Raw genomic sequence first — 17,063 nt, forward strand, 5'->3', positions numbered from 1 at the left:
GATAGTCAACTTATACATTTGTTTTTAAAAATCCCAACATCAAAGCATTTGGCAACAAGGACAACTGTGACAGTAAATCTGCTCTGGACAAATGGGCCTCAAACAGGCTGTATTTTAAACTATCTTGCAGGGTTAAGTCACTTGTTGCTGAGACCCTGGCATGTCCAATAATATTCGATGGATAATAATGTCTGTACGATAATTCTGGTGGTTAATGCACTAGCTGGAGAGGTATGTAACTTGCATTTTAATTAGATAGCTTAATGGGTCACTGCTTTTGTCATAAAGATCCTTTTTTTGCAAGCAGTTCATTAGTTACAATCCTTCTAACCAGCATCGATGAGCTGCATGCAAACTAAAAGGCATCAGTTTAGAACCCGATTTTCTACCTTTAGTTATTAAGAATTTGCCACAAAATTGTTCCTTTGGGTAGTAATAAAATATTATTAGTACAGAAAACTTCAATCACAGATTACATTTTAAATCCTGACTTTATTTTTCTTCTAACCAGGCAGTCTTAACATATAATACCTAATAGTATTGATGCTATGTAACTCCTACACCTTGCAACCCTCATTGTCTTACGTAATATTTCCTGTACATTGATGAACATACTTCTTCTATGATCACTGTCTCCGTACAATAAGGGTTTGCGATGTAAAGCGCTCAGACACCCTACATTGGCATGTGCAGCTCTCTAGCAGAAATTAACTAACAAATAAATTAGTAAGTGCTATTTAAATTGTTATTAGTGTTATTAGTCATACAGGCAGATGCATCTGACATTCTTTCGGTGATTCCCGATCTCTTACATACATGGGCTGAGCCAAGTCAAAACCTCCTCCTAATCAAAGTTCCTCTTAAACACTTGTGAAGTGGTAACAAGCGGAGTGTTTTTTGTTTCCATCCATTGCACTGGCATCTAGGTGGGAGGGTCCAGTTAGCTTCCAGCCAGGATAAGACTCCAGCAAAAGGAGGGCCCAGGACCCTTTAGGTGAGGCCTTCGTGTTGGGCCCAGATAGACGAGAAATTACACACCCCACTGCAGCACCTGCAAACTGATGCTATGAACAGAAAGCAGAGAACATACAGGTGCTGCTGAATATGTCCTAGTGTAATTATACCAGGACAAAATAACCTTATTTCACTGTGGTCATTGAAATCCGGGATCCACCTCAATAATGAACTGGTATCTGGATGGATCCCCCTCTTTTCCTGCGCTGTACATTGCTATAACAGACATCTGAGCTGAAGGAGGTGGTCATTCACACGGACAATACAGTTGCCAAGGTTTCTACCAATTATCAGGACAGCACGGGTGCTCCAGTCAGGGAGACCAAGTGTTCCATTTTGCATACATTTCTGTCTCACTTTTATTTAGCCGAAGGGGTGGTGTTTCTGGGGTTTCATGTGGGAGAGGACTGTGCCACGTTTCAGGTGGCATACATCATAGTCTCTGTGTGTCCCCGTCGCTGACCCAATTCAGGAAGGATCTCAAGACCTGGCTCTTTGACTGAACCTCCACGCCCAGACGGATCAGCAGAACCCCCCCCCCCCATCCCCTCTCAGCACCGTGAGACCCTCAGCCATGCTATACAAACTCCTGATTGATTGATTGTTGAAGTTTTGGGGATGAACAGAAGGGCCAGGTCCTGGGACTAGGGAAAAAGGGCAGAAGCAGAAACCTGATACGTCCAAGTCAAGCAGATGGATCAGAGCTCTCATTGCTAGGTGTTATGACCACCTGCAGTCCCATTGTACCCCCCCACACTAGTTACTGCTACTTTTACCACCCACAATCTCACTGGTACCACCTACAGGCTTGCTGCTACTAGCACTGGATCTGTAGTTGGCATTCACTTAGGTTAGGCTGCTCTGCCCAATCCAGTCCTCCTCATTCCCTGGCATTTGTCTGTGACAGAGGGTATCTTTCTTTAATGTCCCCTCCACCCTCATCCCAATCCTACTGGGTAGTAAGGCTTCTGATCCCAGTGTTGGTCATTGTTGTCCAAAGAATGACTTCGTAGTCACTTTCTCTTATTTTTAAAACTTCATACATCACATGTAGTGTGTCCATGTCGTTCACCAGGTCCTAGTAGGTCGAGTTCCAGAATGTAGCATATCTGCCCCCTACCTTTTTCCATTGCTCTTAAATGGTTGGCTGTCCATCCTTCTCATGTAATGGTCAGACTTCACCAGGCCTTTGCCCTGGAAGGAATAGCAAAACACTTATTCGTCCCCGCAGCCATCTCAGTGCTTGGAAACCTTGGGAATTGTGATAAACCCTAAGGAAAGAAACAGAGCATACGTCCTGTAGTATAGCTATTTAAGAACCCCACCTACCTCTCCAGGCAAAGTAGGGGCGTGGATACTCCATCCATATGTACAGTAGTATAGAACCATTCACTAGAAATGGTGGCTGCAAAAATGGCACCTGGTGTTCAAAAAAGGAATCCAGAAAAATGCTGCCACATGTGGTGTCCACATAAAGTTAGTAGATGCAGAGGGAAAACCAAAACTTGAGAGGAGGGATCAGCATCTTGCCTGTGCTGCACCATCTGGAACAGAAAGGACCAGCATCCTTATGGGGCCTTCAGATCCTCCGTAGAGTACAGTTACTCCGAAAAGGCCCCCCAGCCCTCCGCCAGTGTCACTTCCCACAGGGTATGTTGATAGGGGCATTGACTACCTAACTTAAGTTTTGGTTTTTCGAGTTTGTTTAATGTCTCATATCCCAACATACATGAATGCCACTAGTACTGGGGGGCAGGCCTTCACTAGGCCTCCTTTTGGGGGGCTCGCAATCTCCGCTTCTTCTCCTTCCGCCTGCCTGCCCTCCGCTCACTCCTGTCTGAAAAGAAAGGGAACATCCTAAGAATTTGGAAGCAAAAAATTCCAAGTATAAAATTCTTTCTAATCCTCCTCATCCCATCTGTAGATAGAATCCGAATCCCTCCATTTAAGAAGCCATTTACCATTCACTAACATTTTATTGCATAATTAACTTTACAATTACTCATAAACCTTCATATTATGTATAGGCTGAATACATTTCATTCAGAATTGATCACATCATTTAAACAATGTACAGACATTTAAAATTGTTTCATCAAAGGCACCTGAAAAAATTCATTTGAGATTAACCGTGTCCACATATTCATTTTACTGAAAATGCAGAATCTATGTAGACTTCTCTTAAATTCGCAACCAGAGTTTATTCGAGAGTGAGGTGAGAGAGAGTCCACAAGGCACCATTCTCAAATGCGCACAATTCTTCATTACGTGGAATATTAGCATGCTAACTGCTTTTAGGCAGAGTGGAGAATATATCCGAGTTTAATATAAGGTACTGCTTTTAACTCTCTAAATCAATAGTTGGAAGTAGTTGCAAGTGCCCTCACTCTGTTCCCAAGCATTGATGTCTGGAAGACATCTTTTCCCAAATGGCACTTAATTTTGGAGTCAGAATATCCCTTCATTCAAGAGATCAATGATGCTAAATATTTTTCCGGGGGTTGTATTAGGGGAACAAATTCAATGGGAAAATTACAACGCCGTGAATCCCTTAAATCAAACTTGGTTTTGCAAGCCGGCGGGAACATTCACTAACATTCTTGTCCTCTCTTTATTAATCGATGCCGCAAAGGGGACAAAGACAGCGCTGTTCTTCTGTTTTATAGATTACAAACAGCCTTTGACCATATAGACAGAGGCAAACTGTGGCACAACCTGCATACCACTGACCCTCTTAAAATGATCCAACTACATACAAACACCTGGGTCCAAGTTAATCTGGGAACTGGCACACATCTCTCAAAAGAGTCCCCATCGCCAAAGGATTAAAACAAGGCTGTGTTTTAGCCCCCATTTTGTTTAATCTAATTGTGGCAGATCTAACACCGGGGCTCAACTCCTGCAATTCCCATGCACCAAAACTGTGAGGTATGGTTCTTTCAAATGTATCATACACAGACGACCTGGTGCTCATAAGCCGAATGCCAGTGAGTCTACAACACCTATTAGACGCCACTCAATCATATTCTGATGAAAATGGCCTGACCATTAATTTGGACATATCTAAGACCATGATTGTGAACTGTAGGAGGGGGGGTACAGCAGTTTTTTGAGTTAAGCAGCCACTGGAGCGAGTTATCGGGTACAAATATCTGGGAATGATAATGCAAGGCAAAGGCTCCTTCGTACAACAAAAGGAGGCATTAAGTAGGAGAGGGATTGCATTAGCACTAATCCTCAAAAACTTAAATAACTCTGTCACTGGTTCCAACCTCCGCCCACTTCTTCAGGTCATTCAGGCTAAACTGGTCTCAACAGTCTCCTACGGAAGTGAAGCAATGAGAGGTAGAGATGTGGTCACCTTAGATAGCATGGCAGTGGGTGCTTATAGAATGATTTTTAGTCTACACAGGTTTACCTCGCCGGCACAAATTAGATTGGAGTTCGGTCGCCCAAAGCAAGAGCTGGCGAGAACAGTGGCATACACCAAATGTTGGCACAAGATAAACGGAGCTCATCCGGGATCTCTGAACGCCCACTTATGGGCAGAACTAACGACCAGGACTCCCTGCCCCGCAAGAAACTATCTTTGTGACTCTCTAAAGACTCCAGGAGCTAAGAACCTGTGGGAGACCGCAGCCTCGCGCCAATGTTATAAACGGCTGATAAATAAAACAATGAAACAAGCCTCCCTGGTAGCAGACAAGGCAACATTGGCAGTCAGGACTCATGGATGGTTTATACTACACAGCTGCACCAGGGCTGTAGTACAACCTTACCTGCAGACGGAATTCACTAAGTCGGTGAATGAGAGATACCTACGCTACCGTTTGGGGGTTCTTCCATCACTTTTACATCTTCCACCCTGGAAACTAAGTCCAGTTATAAGATCGTGCAGGCTGTGTGGTCAGGGCGGAGCGGCTGCATTCGATTTGCATATGCAAAGATCTCTTGGCTGAGCGAAAAAGCATGCTCCGCCTGCTCTTCAAGGCTAAAGGTATTCGTAGCTGTAGACAGGAAGCCATTGCATGCTTTGTGGCAGAGGACTTAGAACCTAATTGTCGACTGGTAAAGATTTTTGAAGCTAGTGGAACAGAAACAAAAAGCTCCAGGCAAGGAGGCATTAAGTTCAGGGGTGCAAGTTGAAGCATTTTAATCCAGCCTGGAATAAATGGCCATTTTATACTGCATTAGATGGCTTCTTAGTGACTGCATTTCATCAGCATTATTGTTATATCACTTCCCGTACTAAATTCTGCATGGCTTAGTACAGATTGTTTTAACCCAGGATGAAATTTTGTTTGATTGTTGAATTTTATATATGCTGTTTTTGCTCTTAGCTTTGTTTATGGAATTAGATATTATGGGGCATATGTATCAAATTCTCTATTTGCGATTCTCAAATAGCAATTTTTTGAGAATCGCTATTTGGGAATCGCAAATGAGATGTAAGTAAAAATTCGCAAATAGTTAGCGATTCCTTGGCATTCCTTAATTGCGATTTGCAAATTGCGAATCGCAATTAAGGAATACCTTCCCATTCATTCCTATGGACCAGGAGGCTCATAGAAATGAATGGGAAGACATTCTCAATTAGCGATTCGCAATTAGAGAATCGCAAATTGAGAATAATTTCAAGGGTGCAAGGGTGTCATAAGGACACCCTGATGCACCCCTGAAATGAGCATGTGTGCGCATGTGGCGCACATACATGCCCTAAGGCCATGTATGTGCGCCACATAGCACTTTGAAAAATGCCAAAAAGTGCATCTTTCAAAGAAATCGCAAATTACCACCAACTTGAAGTTGGTGGTAATTTGCGATTTCTTAAGGAGAAATCGCACAACTTGGGTGCTTGTTACATCGCATTTAAGGAATCGCAATTTGCAATTCCTTAAATGCAATCGCAAAATAGGGAATCGCAAATTTGCAATTCTCTAATTTGCGATACATCCCAAAAGGCCTTTTCCCGTTCGCAAACGGGCCGATTCTGAGAATCGGCCCATTTGCGAACGGGAAAAGGGCTTGATACATATGCCCCTATATAATTTAAGTTTATATCAAAAATGCAGATTGCACACAGACTCTTTAACATTTGCTTCGGCCTCCCACAATATTAATGGAATGGCTTCCATATTATTTTTCTTTACTTGTTTTAATATATTATGCCTCTTTCCTTTTGCTTTACAGGTTGTGCTGTTCGTTACACTTGAAGCAAGTACAAATCTGCAGCCACAAAGTCATGAAGCCGATTGTTTCCAAAAATATCTAAAGGCAATGATTACAATTGTTGATGTTGGCAAATAAATTGAGTCGGGCCTGCAGGACTAAATTAACCACTAATATTGTATGATGGGAAAGATTGCACATGGACATTTTACGGCTGATATGATTTGTGCAAAATTAATTTTTTCAAGGTATGGCATGGCTTGTGTGTTTTAACTTAGCTGGTTCTTGCGGTCTGCTGCTCTGCTTCTGAGGATGTGTTTGTATGGTATCATTTTGATGGTTTTATTGTATGATTTTGTTCCTTTCAACGGTTTTAATTAACCAAGCAAGATAACTAATACATTTGAAACATTAAAGAGTTCAACATTTTTTAAATGCGAAGGCAAATAATCTGTTACTAAAATAGCCAAGCGAAATGCTTGTTTTAAAATGAATGCCTTACAGGGTTCTGGCAATGCGATAATAAAATCTATTTTCTGGGAAAGATGCACACACACTGACATGTGCTCTCATAAACAGAAAGCAACAATTTATTGCATAACAAGTCAAGGACATCAAACCAAGACCTCTATTTATGGTTTTCATAAGGGCTAAAGGGGGTCGTGATAACAACACACACCACATTTTACTCTCAGTATTGTTTGAAAGCTTCCAAGAACCCCAAATGTCAGCTCTAAAAATAGCTTGCGGAAGGACCATGCCAGTATATGGTTTTAAAATAGGGTTCATTGAGTAACCATTGTAAGCCTGGAGAGTTCAGACCTGATGTTAAAGCCTCCTTTGTGGTTGGAGAATTCTAAAAGGGCTTTTGAGACACTTTCAGAACAGCACATTGGAGTGGGTATGAACCTTTATTCCCTGGGAACTTCGCCTTTTGTACAGCATCCTGTTCATACTGCACCATGCACTTGAAGTCACACTTTCCAATAACAATGTTCATCGGCATGTCACCAGAATGCTTACTTATTCACTGCTTTTGTCGGTATGTGACAACAGTAAGGCATCAAACGTTACTTTGTTTTTGCACATAATTCCCCTGATGAAGGGCGCCTAGCTCGAAATGCATAGGAATATTGTGAACATGTGGATGATGGAATAATTCCATCCTGATGGATTACAGCCCAAACAAAGGATATCTGGAGTGAATGAATAAAATTCCACATGAGAATCCTAAACTTAAGTATTGGATGAATATATTGTTTATGAAAAATGACTCACTGTCTTGTGAGTAAGGACGTTGTGGCCAGGGGGCCGTCGCTGAAATCAGCGCCGCCGCTTCACACAAATATCATTACATCCTAGTCAGGGGGTGATACCCTAGGAGCACACCACAACTTTGCAGAATTGGTTTATTTAATTGGAGTGCGTGTCCAACTTGCTTTGACCTTTATTCCCACTCATAATTTTAATTCAGATGACATTTTAAGGATTTCGGGGGCCCTGGGCGAAACCTATTTTGGGGCCCCTGTTCAGCTCTGTATTTATGATCTAATGTTAACTCTTTCATGCCCTCTTTGGCCAGATTACCGTCAGTGCACCGGCACACTGGTCCAGTTCCTAAATGTGGTTACATCTAATATTCAGGGATAGTGATGTGTGCTTTCAATGTTGTAATACAGCAGCAGCTCACACATTTTACTGCAAATAATCTCTGTGACCCCCTCCCATTTCTCATAGTGCACAACATTTCTCTGCAAAATGCATCTAATAGAATCTCAAACATCACCCCCATAAAAAAATGAAAGGAAAACGGTATTTAAAACAATATGTTTAAGAATTATTAAAGGTCATCAGGGAAAGACTCTACAGAACAGAGCTGGCTCTATCAATGGGGCCCCCTGGAAGGCTGGGGCCCTGGGCCAGAGCCCACTTTGCCCATACCTTAAAAACATCTTGTTTGACACCTGATTTGTGTCTACAAACTTTGATCAGTTACTGGCCCCCTAGTTAGTGTGGTAACTCATTCGCAAATGGGAAGGTGTCTCCTTAAGACCCTTCTTTGTGAATTTTGTCGATGGCTTCAGGGGAGCATGCAGAGGTCCCCATGTCTTCCCAAAAGAGAAATTTAAATAAAACATGTGCCCTTTATAATTGTAGTTTGGGAATACAAGTGCAGGGACGGAGGTCTTTTGTCCCTTAGTAGCCTCCTTCCCTTCATTCTCAGCCAATCGCAGGGGGTTGCAAATTGCAACCTGCCTAATTCAAATTTACTAGGAAGGTATTTTTGCAAAACCGCTGCAAATGGATAATTTAAATGCAAACTATTAGTACATATTAGTTGCAGTCCTGTTTGCAAGCAGTCGGTGTGCATCCCTGGTTTATGAATGGGAAATGAACAACGTTGTCTTTCTGCCATGAGGACAAAGCTTAATTTCCCTTGCTTAACCACCAGGGGCCCTATTACAGATAGGGAGCACTTTTGCTGTTCCCGCCATGGCGCATCTTTAAGCAGGTGTGCCGGGTACAAACAGGGAAAGTGCACCCTGTTAATTTGAACGTGCTGCCCTCTGGGCAGTCTCAAACCCGCGCGCCCCCAGGGCAGCATATTCAAGAGAAATACGGGGCAGCTATTTAAAAGCTTCTCTGTGTTTCACTGTGCAGGCGGCAATTTGCCTGTACTTTTAAGAGGGATTAGAGATCCCCTTGCAGGTGGGTACGGTGAATCACTGCACCCACATTCAAAGGGATGTCATGGGATCCCCTTTCATCCCTCCAGATGGCTGCCTCCAGGAGATGCACTGAAAGTGCACCACCTGTTTGTGGTGCACTTTCAGTGCACCTCCTAAAGGCACGTTTGCCTCTGCGCCTACTTCGGTAAGATGGCTCGGGCGCAGAGGCAAACAGATTCCCACATTTGCATGGGGCCCTGCCCTGGTTTTGCAACTTGACCACTATAAAAAGGCTTCACATATCGAAGAGCATGTAATAGCCAACCATTGACTGATCTTTAAATCACTGATGTACATATATATTTGTATTTCGCTCAGAGCTGGAAATGGGAAAACTACTCCGGGATCCCATAAATTGAGGGCCAATGGGTGGCAGCAGAAATTTGACAAATGTAATAGCAATTGTGTTCGACATACTTAATTGGGCACAAAAGACTGCATTTTAATATATTTTTCGGGTTAAGCCACCGGCTGCAGATATTTGTATGTGTCTAGCAATTTCTGGAATATAATGACAGTAAGATAACTCTCTGGTCAGTGCGCCTGTTAGAGATATCTGTGTAGAGTCTAGTCAAAAATTTGAAACATGCTAATATAGTGAAGAGCAGTGGTTCCCAAACTTTGTAGGATCACCTCCCAAGTTTTAGAATTTCAAACTTTCGAGACCCACTTAGCTTTAACTGACATGAGGTGGCCGATTTTTTTACGGAACTAAAGCATCGAGTGGCTGAGCAGAGTCATTTATTGACAGCATATTTTCCATTCAAATGGCCACTACATTTGCACAGACTCACAGTTTTAGTGATAAAACTAGATTGCACACAAATTAGATAAAGTGTGGAAATCGAGTTTCAGTGAATATTTATCATTTTTGCACCACCAAATAAAGGTCTTGATTTGTTTTGATCCTAAAAAAATCTTTGTTTCCATCAGACTTCAGAGTCACAAAAAATGTGCTTCATTTATGCTTTCCTAACTGCTGAATGTGCACAGTTAATTTAAAGGTATTTACATTTTGTTGTGTCTTACTAAATAATGACATTCTACAGACTTTCCTTTTACATACATGTACCCAGGCAAGAGTGTCAAATAATTCCCTTTACTTATCTTTCTCTGACTGCAAAGTGAGAGGAGTTTGTAAACACCAATCCGCATGGTAAAAAAGCAGAACTTTATCAGAAGACATAGCCTGACATTTGACCTCTGTCTTTGAAGTGCAGCAAATTGACAAGAAAAATACAGATTTTTTAAGCATCTTTATTTATTGCTTCGACTTTCACAACCCACATGAGAAAATGGGCTGATCCCACACTCTGCTTTTGGTGGCCATCTTGGAGTGGGCATGTTGACTTTATCCAACACAATGGGGCTGGGCATAGAATGAAAATTGGGCTGGTTCAACCCACTGCCTGTTGATGGTTTTTCCCCTGGTTCCACCCACTGCTTTTGGTAGCCCTCTTGGAGTGGGCATGTTGACATTATCTGACACATCTGGCTCTGAAATTATCCTCTTAACACCACCCATGTTCCTCTGACAAGTCACTACCACCGGACAATAGACACACTTTTAAAATGGAGTTAACTCCTGATCCCACATGATCCAACGCTTTCAACATCAACTACCCACCCAACCTATTGCAAAATGCATCCAAAAAAAACAAGCATCACATACTCGGGGCTAGGCCTGAAATCTTAATCTCGGACGTTTACTTTCGTACAAACACGGGTATTAGAGTTAATGACCTTATTTTCTACACCAGGATTAGAGCATGTTGGCGAAAAGTCTTCCACTCTACGCTACGAATAACAGGTACCAGGAACACACCCCATGGTCTCAAACTAACAACAGCGCCTTCGTCCACACTCAACGCCAATGCCACAATCACCCTCAATAACAATGATATTTTCCTAATCCAAGCTTCCAATGTCAGTCTAGTTAAGATAGCCAATATCTTCCCGTTACTCAAAAACGCGGTCTTGGCGAAACCCAATGACACCCACAATCCCCCTATCATCATTCAGGACATTATCAGTCCTCCCCCCACCACTTCTGGGAGGTCCTCACTCTACCCAAATCACTATTCACCTCTTGATGATCACATAGTGGCTCTGTCCCCTGTTGACGTCCCCCAACCCTCTAAACCCCCGACTCAGAAGTTGAGGGACTTTTCGGGCTCACTCGACGCACTGACAGCCAGTCCGATTCTATTAGTTCCTCGAGCGGAGAGATCCCCGTGCGACTGATTGTCAGTGCCCTCAACGAACGATCCCTCTTCCCTCATCCCTCCCCCCACACCTCATACTAGGCTGGAGTCCAGGCAAATGCCCTCCATCGACCATGATTGGTCAAACCCACTCATTCTGTCTGGACCGTATCGGACCCTCAGCTCAATGGCCATACCACCCTCGCTAATATTCCAACCCCGAGATCCAAAGTCCATGGAACTTCACCAGTACCAATGAACCCCCAAAATCTACTCACCATCACCTCGGACCCTACGGGCTTACACCGAGGACCTCCCTCTCCGCTAGCATGCCCAACACACCCTTCACCCCTTTCAGACGTGGTTGAGCGCCTGGATGTTATAACTCTCCAGTTGCACAGTCTCACTACTGAACTACATGACCTGAAAGCCCTCTCAAATTATCTTTTCCCTGCGATCAGTTCCTTCCTCTCCTTTGAGAATCTGCCCAGAGCCTCACCTAGGGTTAGGGATCGCTTGGGCCAGCTTGTTGCCCCCTCTGTCCCGAAAACCATACCCCTACCTAACGCCCCCTCCCGCCCCAGAAGGTTTGAGACCTACCTGGCGTCCAATGAACTCAATGATCCTTCACAACTCATACTCTACTAGGTCTAACTCGAACATGATCCCACCGAGACAAATAAAAACCATTCATTCAAATCCGAACAGAGAACCTCCTCACAATCTTAGAGTAATCAATAAAGACAACCTCACGAGAGTGAATGTCATCCAGACCCCCTCACCCATAAATCCGTTATGACTTAAATGTGTTCTACTCAATTGCAGGTCTGCAAGTAAACACGCCTCCGATATCTTCGACCTCATCCAACACAATGACATAGACATTACCATCCTCACTGAAACGTGGCTAAATCCCGCCTCCACTCCTATATTAGACCTCCTAGTACCTCCCACTCGCAACATAATCAGGTTAGACAGAGCTCGGAAGCTGGGCCTGTATTCATAGGAACACACTCTTGATTTCTCACATGGAGTCCTCCTCACCTTCCTCTTGTGAATACCTCTGTCTCAGCATCTCAAGTAATAACCACCAGGTCTGTAAACTCCACTCTTTTTATCACCCCCCGGGAGACAATCTCCCCTTCATCGAGCAACTAATGGAAATCATCCCTGGCAATGTCGACTCAGCCATGTCCCAAATCTTCCTGGGTGATTTCAACCTTCACTGGTCAAACCCCAATGACAAGGCAGTAACCTGCCTCAAATCATTCTTAAATGATTAAGAACTGACACAGCACTGTGACCAACCTACTCATAATAAGGGAGAAACTCTAGACCTCATTATCTCGAAAAGGCATATCATCACTTTGGATACCATTACCCCTTGCGATTGGTCCGACCACCACTGCATCCTCTTTTATATTAACAGAGAGGTGTTGATGAGGAAGGGTCAACCAACGAAATCAAAGATCTGGAAAAGGGACCTCAGATCAATAAACTCAGATGAACTAGCAGCCCACTGTAAATCTGCCCTCTCCTCCCAAGCTGACTAGGTCGAGGTTCAGTTACTCACCGATGCCTACAACTTGACCATCTCCAACATCATGGATGACATTGCACCACTCCAACAGAAAAATGCCTCAAATAAAATATCTAAACCGTGGTACAACGTCAATGTAAACACGGAACGCTGCAACCTCAGGGCAGCTGAACATAACTGGAAATCCAATCCTTCCTTGGACCAACTAAAACTCCTTAGAGAGACTAGGAGCTTCTACAACAAACAAATCAAGAGCGCTAAAGCTGCCTATGTCAGACACCAACTCGATCAAACTGCTAACCGCCCCAAGAAACTTTTCGAACTGGTCAAACAGCAATCAGTGGTAGGTCCAAAACACTCCGACTCTGGTGGCAGCCCACCCTCATGCGACGAACTTGCTGCTTTCTTCACAGAGAAATCAAGACTAATCACCATTGAGCTCACCTCTAAGAAGGCTCTCCTGCCACCTTCTGGGTCTGCACCACCCTTTGACCCCTTAGAAAAGTGCAAATCTATCAGCCTGAACACTAAGAACAATGCATCATGGGGCATCTTTACCCCATTCAGTGAAAAATACATCAACAAGATTCTTCAGATAATCAACCCATCTAACCACTTCAGTGATCTGTTGCCCCCAGCCATCTTCAAATAAATCAAATGTGTTCTCATTCCCACCTGGACAAGGATTGTAAACACTTCTCTATCACAAGGCACGATCACTGACTGTCTAAAAGTAGTTCAGGTGTCACCTATTCTAAAAAAAAACAATGCAGGTAAAGCTGACCTCAATAATTTCCGCCCTATCTCCAACATCCCCACACTAGCCAAACTCCTAGAAAAATGTGTACAATCCCAACTTTGTGCTCACATAGAGAACTTCCAACTCCTAGACCAGCATCAATCTGGTTTTAAGAAGGGGCACAGTATTGAATCGGCTCTCACGCACGTTATGGATGACATTTTAAAAATGCTTGACCAAAATGATTCCTGCCTCTTAATTCTCCTTGACCTTTCCTCTGCATTCGACAAGTTAATCATGACAACCTCCTATCCATTCTGAGGAACAGGATGGGCTTCTCGGGTCGGGTGTTACAATGGTTCCTGTCCTTCCTCCACCATAGATCACAAGAGTCAAGGCAAAACACTCCCTCTCCAGTACTCATGGGTGTCTCCCAAGGGACAGCCATTTCTCCTATTCTCTTCAACCTCTTCTTGGAACCATTAGTAAATTAACTAAATTCCACAAACATTCTCTTTCATATGTATGCGGACGATACGCAACTTTACTTTAAAATCTCATCCCCAGAAAACATCATCTCACTCAACACTACCCTAACATTTACTCAAAATTGGTTAACTGAGAACCATCTCCTGCTCAACACTTCCAAAACTGAATTCCTTCTCATCTCTCCTTCGAACCACATTCCCAAGCCAGACCTGTGCCTGAACCACCTCACTGCTTTCAACTGCACCCCTCTCATCAAAGACTCAGCCAAATCTCTAGGAATCACCCTGGACAAGCACCTGAATATGAAAAATCACATCAGAAATGTGTGTAAGGGAGCTAATCTTTTGATGAGGACACTTAGAAATATCAAACCATTCTTTCCACAATCTGACTTCAAGCAGGTGGTCCAAGCGCTTGTCTTGCCGAGACTAGACTATGGCAGTGCTATGCTCTGTGGCCTTCCCAAATACACCCTGGCCCCACTAAGGGCATCACTGAACGCTGCAGCTAGACTGGTTACAGGCACCATACGAAATGTGTACATTTCCCCAGTCCTAAAATCTCTTAAATGGTTGCCCTACGAAGCTCGAATTCAGTTAAAGATTGCTGTTCTGACACACAAAGCCCTGCATTTCAAAACTCCCAGGTACCTAGCTCAAAAGCTTGAACTATCCTGTGGTGGTAGAGCTTCAAGAAGTGTTAACACTTTCCTCTTGAAACCACTCATTCTTAGCAAAAAGAGAACTTGTCGCCTAGCCTTCTCCGGCGCTGCCCCAAAGATATGGAACTATCTTCCACCAGAAGTACGCAGAATCTCCTCAACTACTGCATTCAAACTGGAAACTAAAAGATTTCTAATGACTAAATTCTTACCTTAATTGGACTAGGCCCTCCTGCTAGAAGACATTGATCCTACAACCATTATACCATTATTTTGATGCTGCTCTTCTTAACCGCATAGTGTGCCCCGCAATGTAACCCGTGATATACCTGTTATTGTATTACTCTCCCTGACTCATATGTCCTCGAATTATGAGTTTTTTCCTGTTTTATTTTCTTACTTGGTGTCGATATTGCATTTATGTCCTTCCTTTCATCCTTTTGTAAAGCGTTCGGATATCCTTCGGGATCTTGTTCGCGTTATATAAAACTTTATAAATAAATAAAATATAGAGCCTGGGCAGATATAGGGCATCGCCATAAAGTGGCAGATGCCCCATTTGCCCTATTTAGAGTGTATTGGTGTCAATGCAACCTAAATACGGCCGAGGGGGTGTTTTAAACTTTTTGGCAGATGCTGGGCATCCCCCAAACTCTAAACCAGGCCCTATAATGTACAAGGACCAGGGAATAATTTAATTATTACTATGGTCAAGAGAACAGCTTAAGGCTAGTACAGCAAACACGGTTTTGAATTTCCTATGAAATAAGGGGTATAGAAGTGAAGTATCTCTGTCCTCCCCCTGTCATCAGGGAATGGGAATGCCTATGAATGCATTACTGAACTTTGTTCCTGACCTTGACTTAAATTTGAGATGAGTACTGCTCAAAATGAGATCAGGCCTCTCAGTTCCTGGAATGGAAATATGGGAGCACAGTATACTCACAGCCGCAGAGTACCTGCTTGCAGCTGAGAAGTGCCAGTACTCTCCTGTTAAAAGGATTACAGCCCGGCTGAAAACTGCTCGTAACTCCCCCTTCTCCCATTTTCAAATTAAAGCAGTGATTGACAGCAAAGCACTGAGGCTTTTCAGTGCAAAGAGAGAAGGAAGTGGGCGGAAATGGACTGCCCAGCTACAACATTGGCTAGCAGGAGCCGAGTCTCAGGGGGCGGGACCATGCCAAGACAGGCATGGAAGAGGAGAGGAGTGGTGGGCAGCACTGCTGCCAGTGTGCGTAACGGTTTGTCCGGAATAGCTTAGGACGGCCAAACCGTCATGCGCATTGACATTTACCCAGTCCGAGCTGCATTGCTGGATGGAGAGAACAGCAGACGTAGGCTCCCAGTCCCCTTTGGAGCGGAAAATAAGCCTGCTCAGGCCAATCCCAGTGCCTCTCTTATGCTGGCCAGCATGAGAGGAGTGCTGGTTGGTCGTGGGGAGTCTGGGAGCCTCAGTACCTACACAGCAGGAAGGAGAGGAGCGGCAGAGAGGGATTGGCGAGGAGCAGGTAAGTTAATTTCTTTTTTTTTGTGTGTTAATGTCCTTGCCCCCCCTCCCCTCCCAGACCACTTCCCCCTCCCCGTCAGTCTGCCACGAGACCAGCCACTACTGGCTAAACAACACCTTAGGGCATGTTACCCATTTGTTCGCGTGTCCTGTGGCAGAAGGTTTTATTTCCGGAGCCAGTTCTTCGCACTTCCGGCCTTTTACAGCTAAGGAGCATTTCTAATCTTCACACCGTTATGAACTCTCTGCCATTGCACTCTCAGTAAAATTCTTAAGAAGTGGGCGCCATGCGCTTTAAAAATGTGCTTGTGTATTGAATTTTGTCTTGTGTTTATATAGCCTTTATGTCTAATAAGAATATTTTAATTAATGAGAACATCATGGTCGCCATCCCGCTGCAGAGAGATTTGGGAATTTAGTGTTCCCCCAAACAACATTTTAAGAATAATGGGCCCAAAAGTTACATTATTTGGAATAGTTTTTCGATTGTGTTGAAAACTAGAACTCAGAGCTTAGGACCATGGCATCAAAACCGAGAGTCCAATGGACGCACATGAGGACTCCACCGGCGAGGGCCACAGTTCCAGCTGAGGGAAGGGAGGGCGGATAAACAGCTGAGGCGCGCGCGGAGAGATACTTGCTGCACAGAGCCATGTTAGTCATCTTGTCACTGGGAGAACAAAGAGTGCTTCTGACTTCATGGAAGGAGGCTGGTATTCCTCACTGGTTATTTGTGTTGTCAGTCAAACTTCTGACTAAAACTGAAGGCCACTGGCAGAAGGTCAGAACCCACTGCCATTAAACCCAGTGCTTAATTTGTGAAAAAATAAGTGCCAAGGCCCTTGTCAGGAGGACACTGCAGCTTGCACCAACCATTCCCACACCAGTGCTGCCAATGAACGCACCAATACAAGTACTAACCATCATACTCCTACACATATAACAATTCAGACTATTCCATGCCCCCAAAGCTATAAGAATGGCTTGGGAAGCAGGTATTAGTAATTGTAC

At 43.8% G+C, this 17,063-nt stretch overlaps 1 protein-coding gene across 1 annotated transcript in view; it reads right to left on the reverse strand.

Moving 5' to 3' along the window:
* Positions 1 to 1,576: 1,576 nt before the first annotated feature.
* RSPO4 (R-spondin 4) overlaps positions 1,577 to 17,063 on the reverse strand; it is an 81,896-nt gene continuing 66,409 nt past the window's right edge. Inside the window, exon 5 of the mRNA XM_085614601.1 lies at positions 1,577 to 2,851. Coding sequence (XP_085470727.1) covers positions 2,778 to 2,851 — 74 coding nt within the window. The 3' untranslated portion in view covers positions 1,577 to 2,777. The remainder of the gene's footprint in view (positions 2,852 to 17,063) is intronic.

This window comes from Triturus cristatus, chromosome 7 (assembly GCF_964204655.1).
Source record: "Triturus cristatus chromosome 7, aTriCri1.1, whole genome shotgun sequence".
NCBI lineage: Eukaryota > Metazoa > Chordata > Amphibia > Caudata > Salamandridae > Triturus > Triturus cristatus.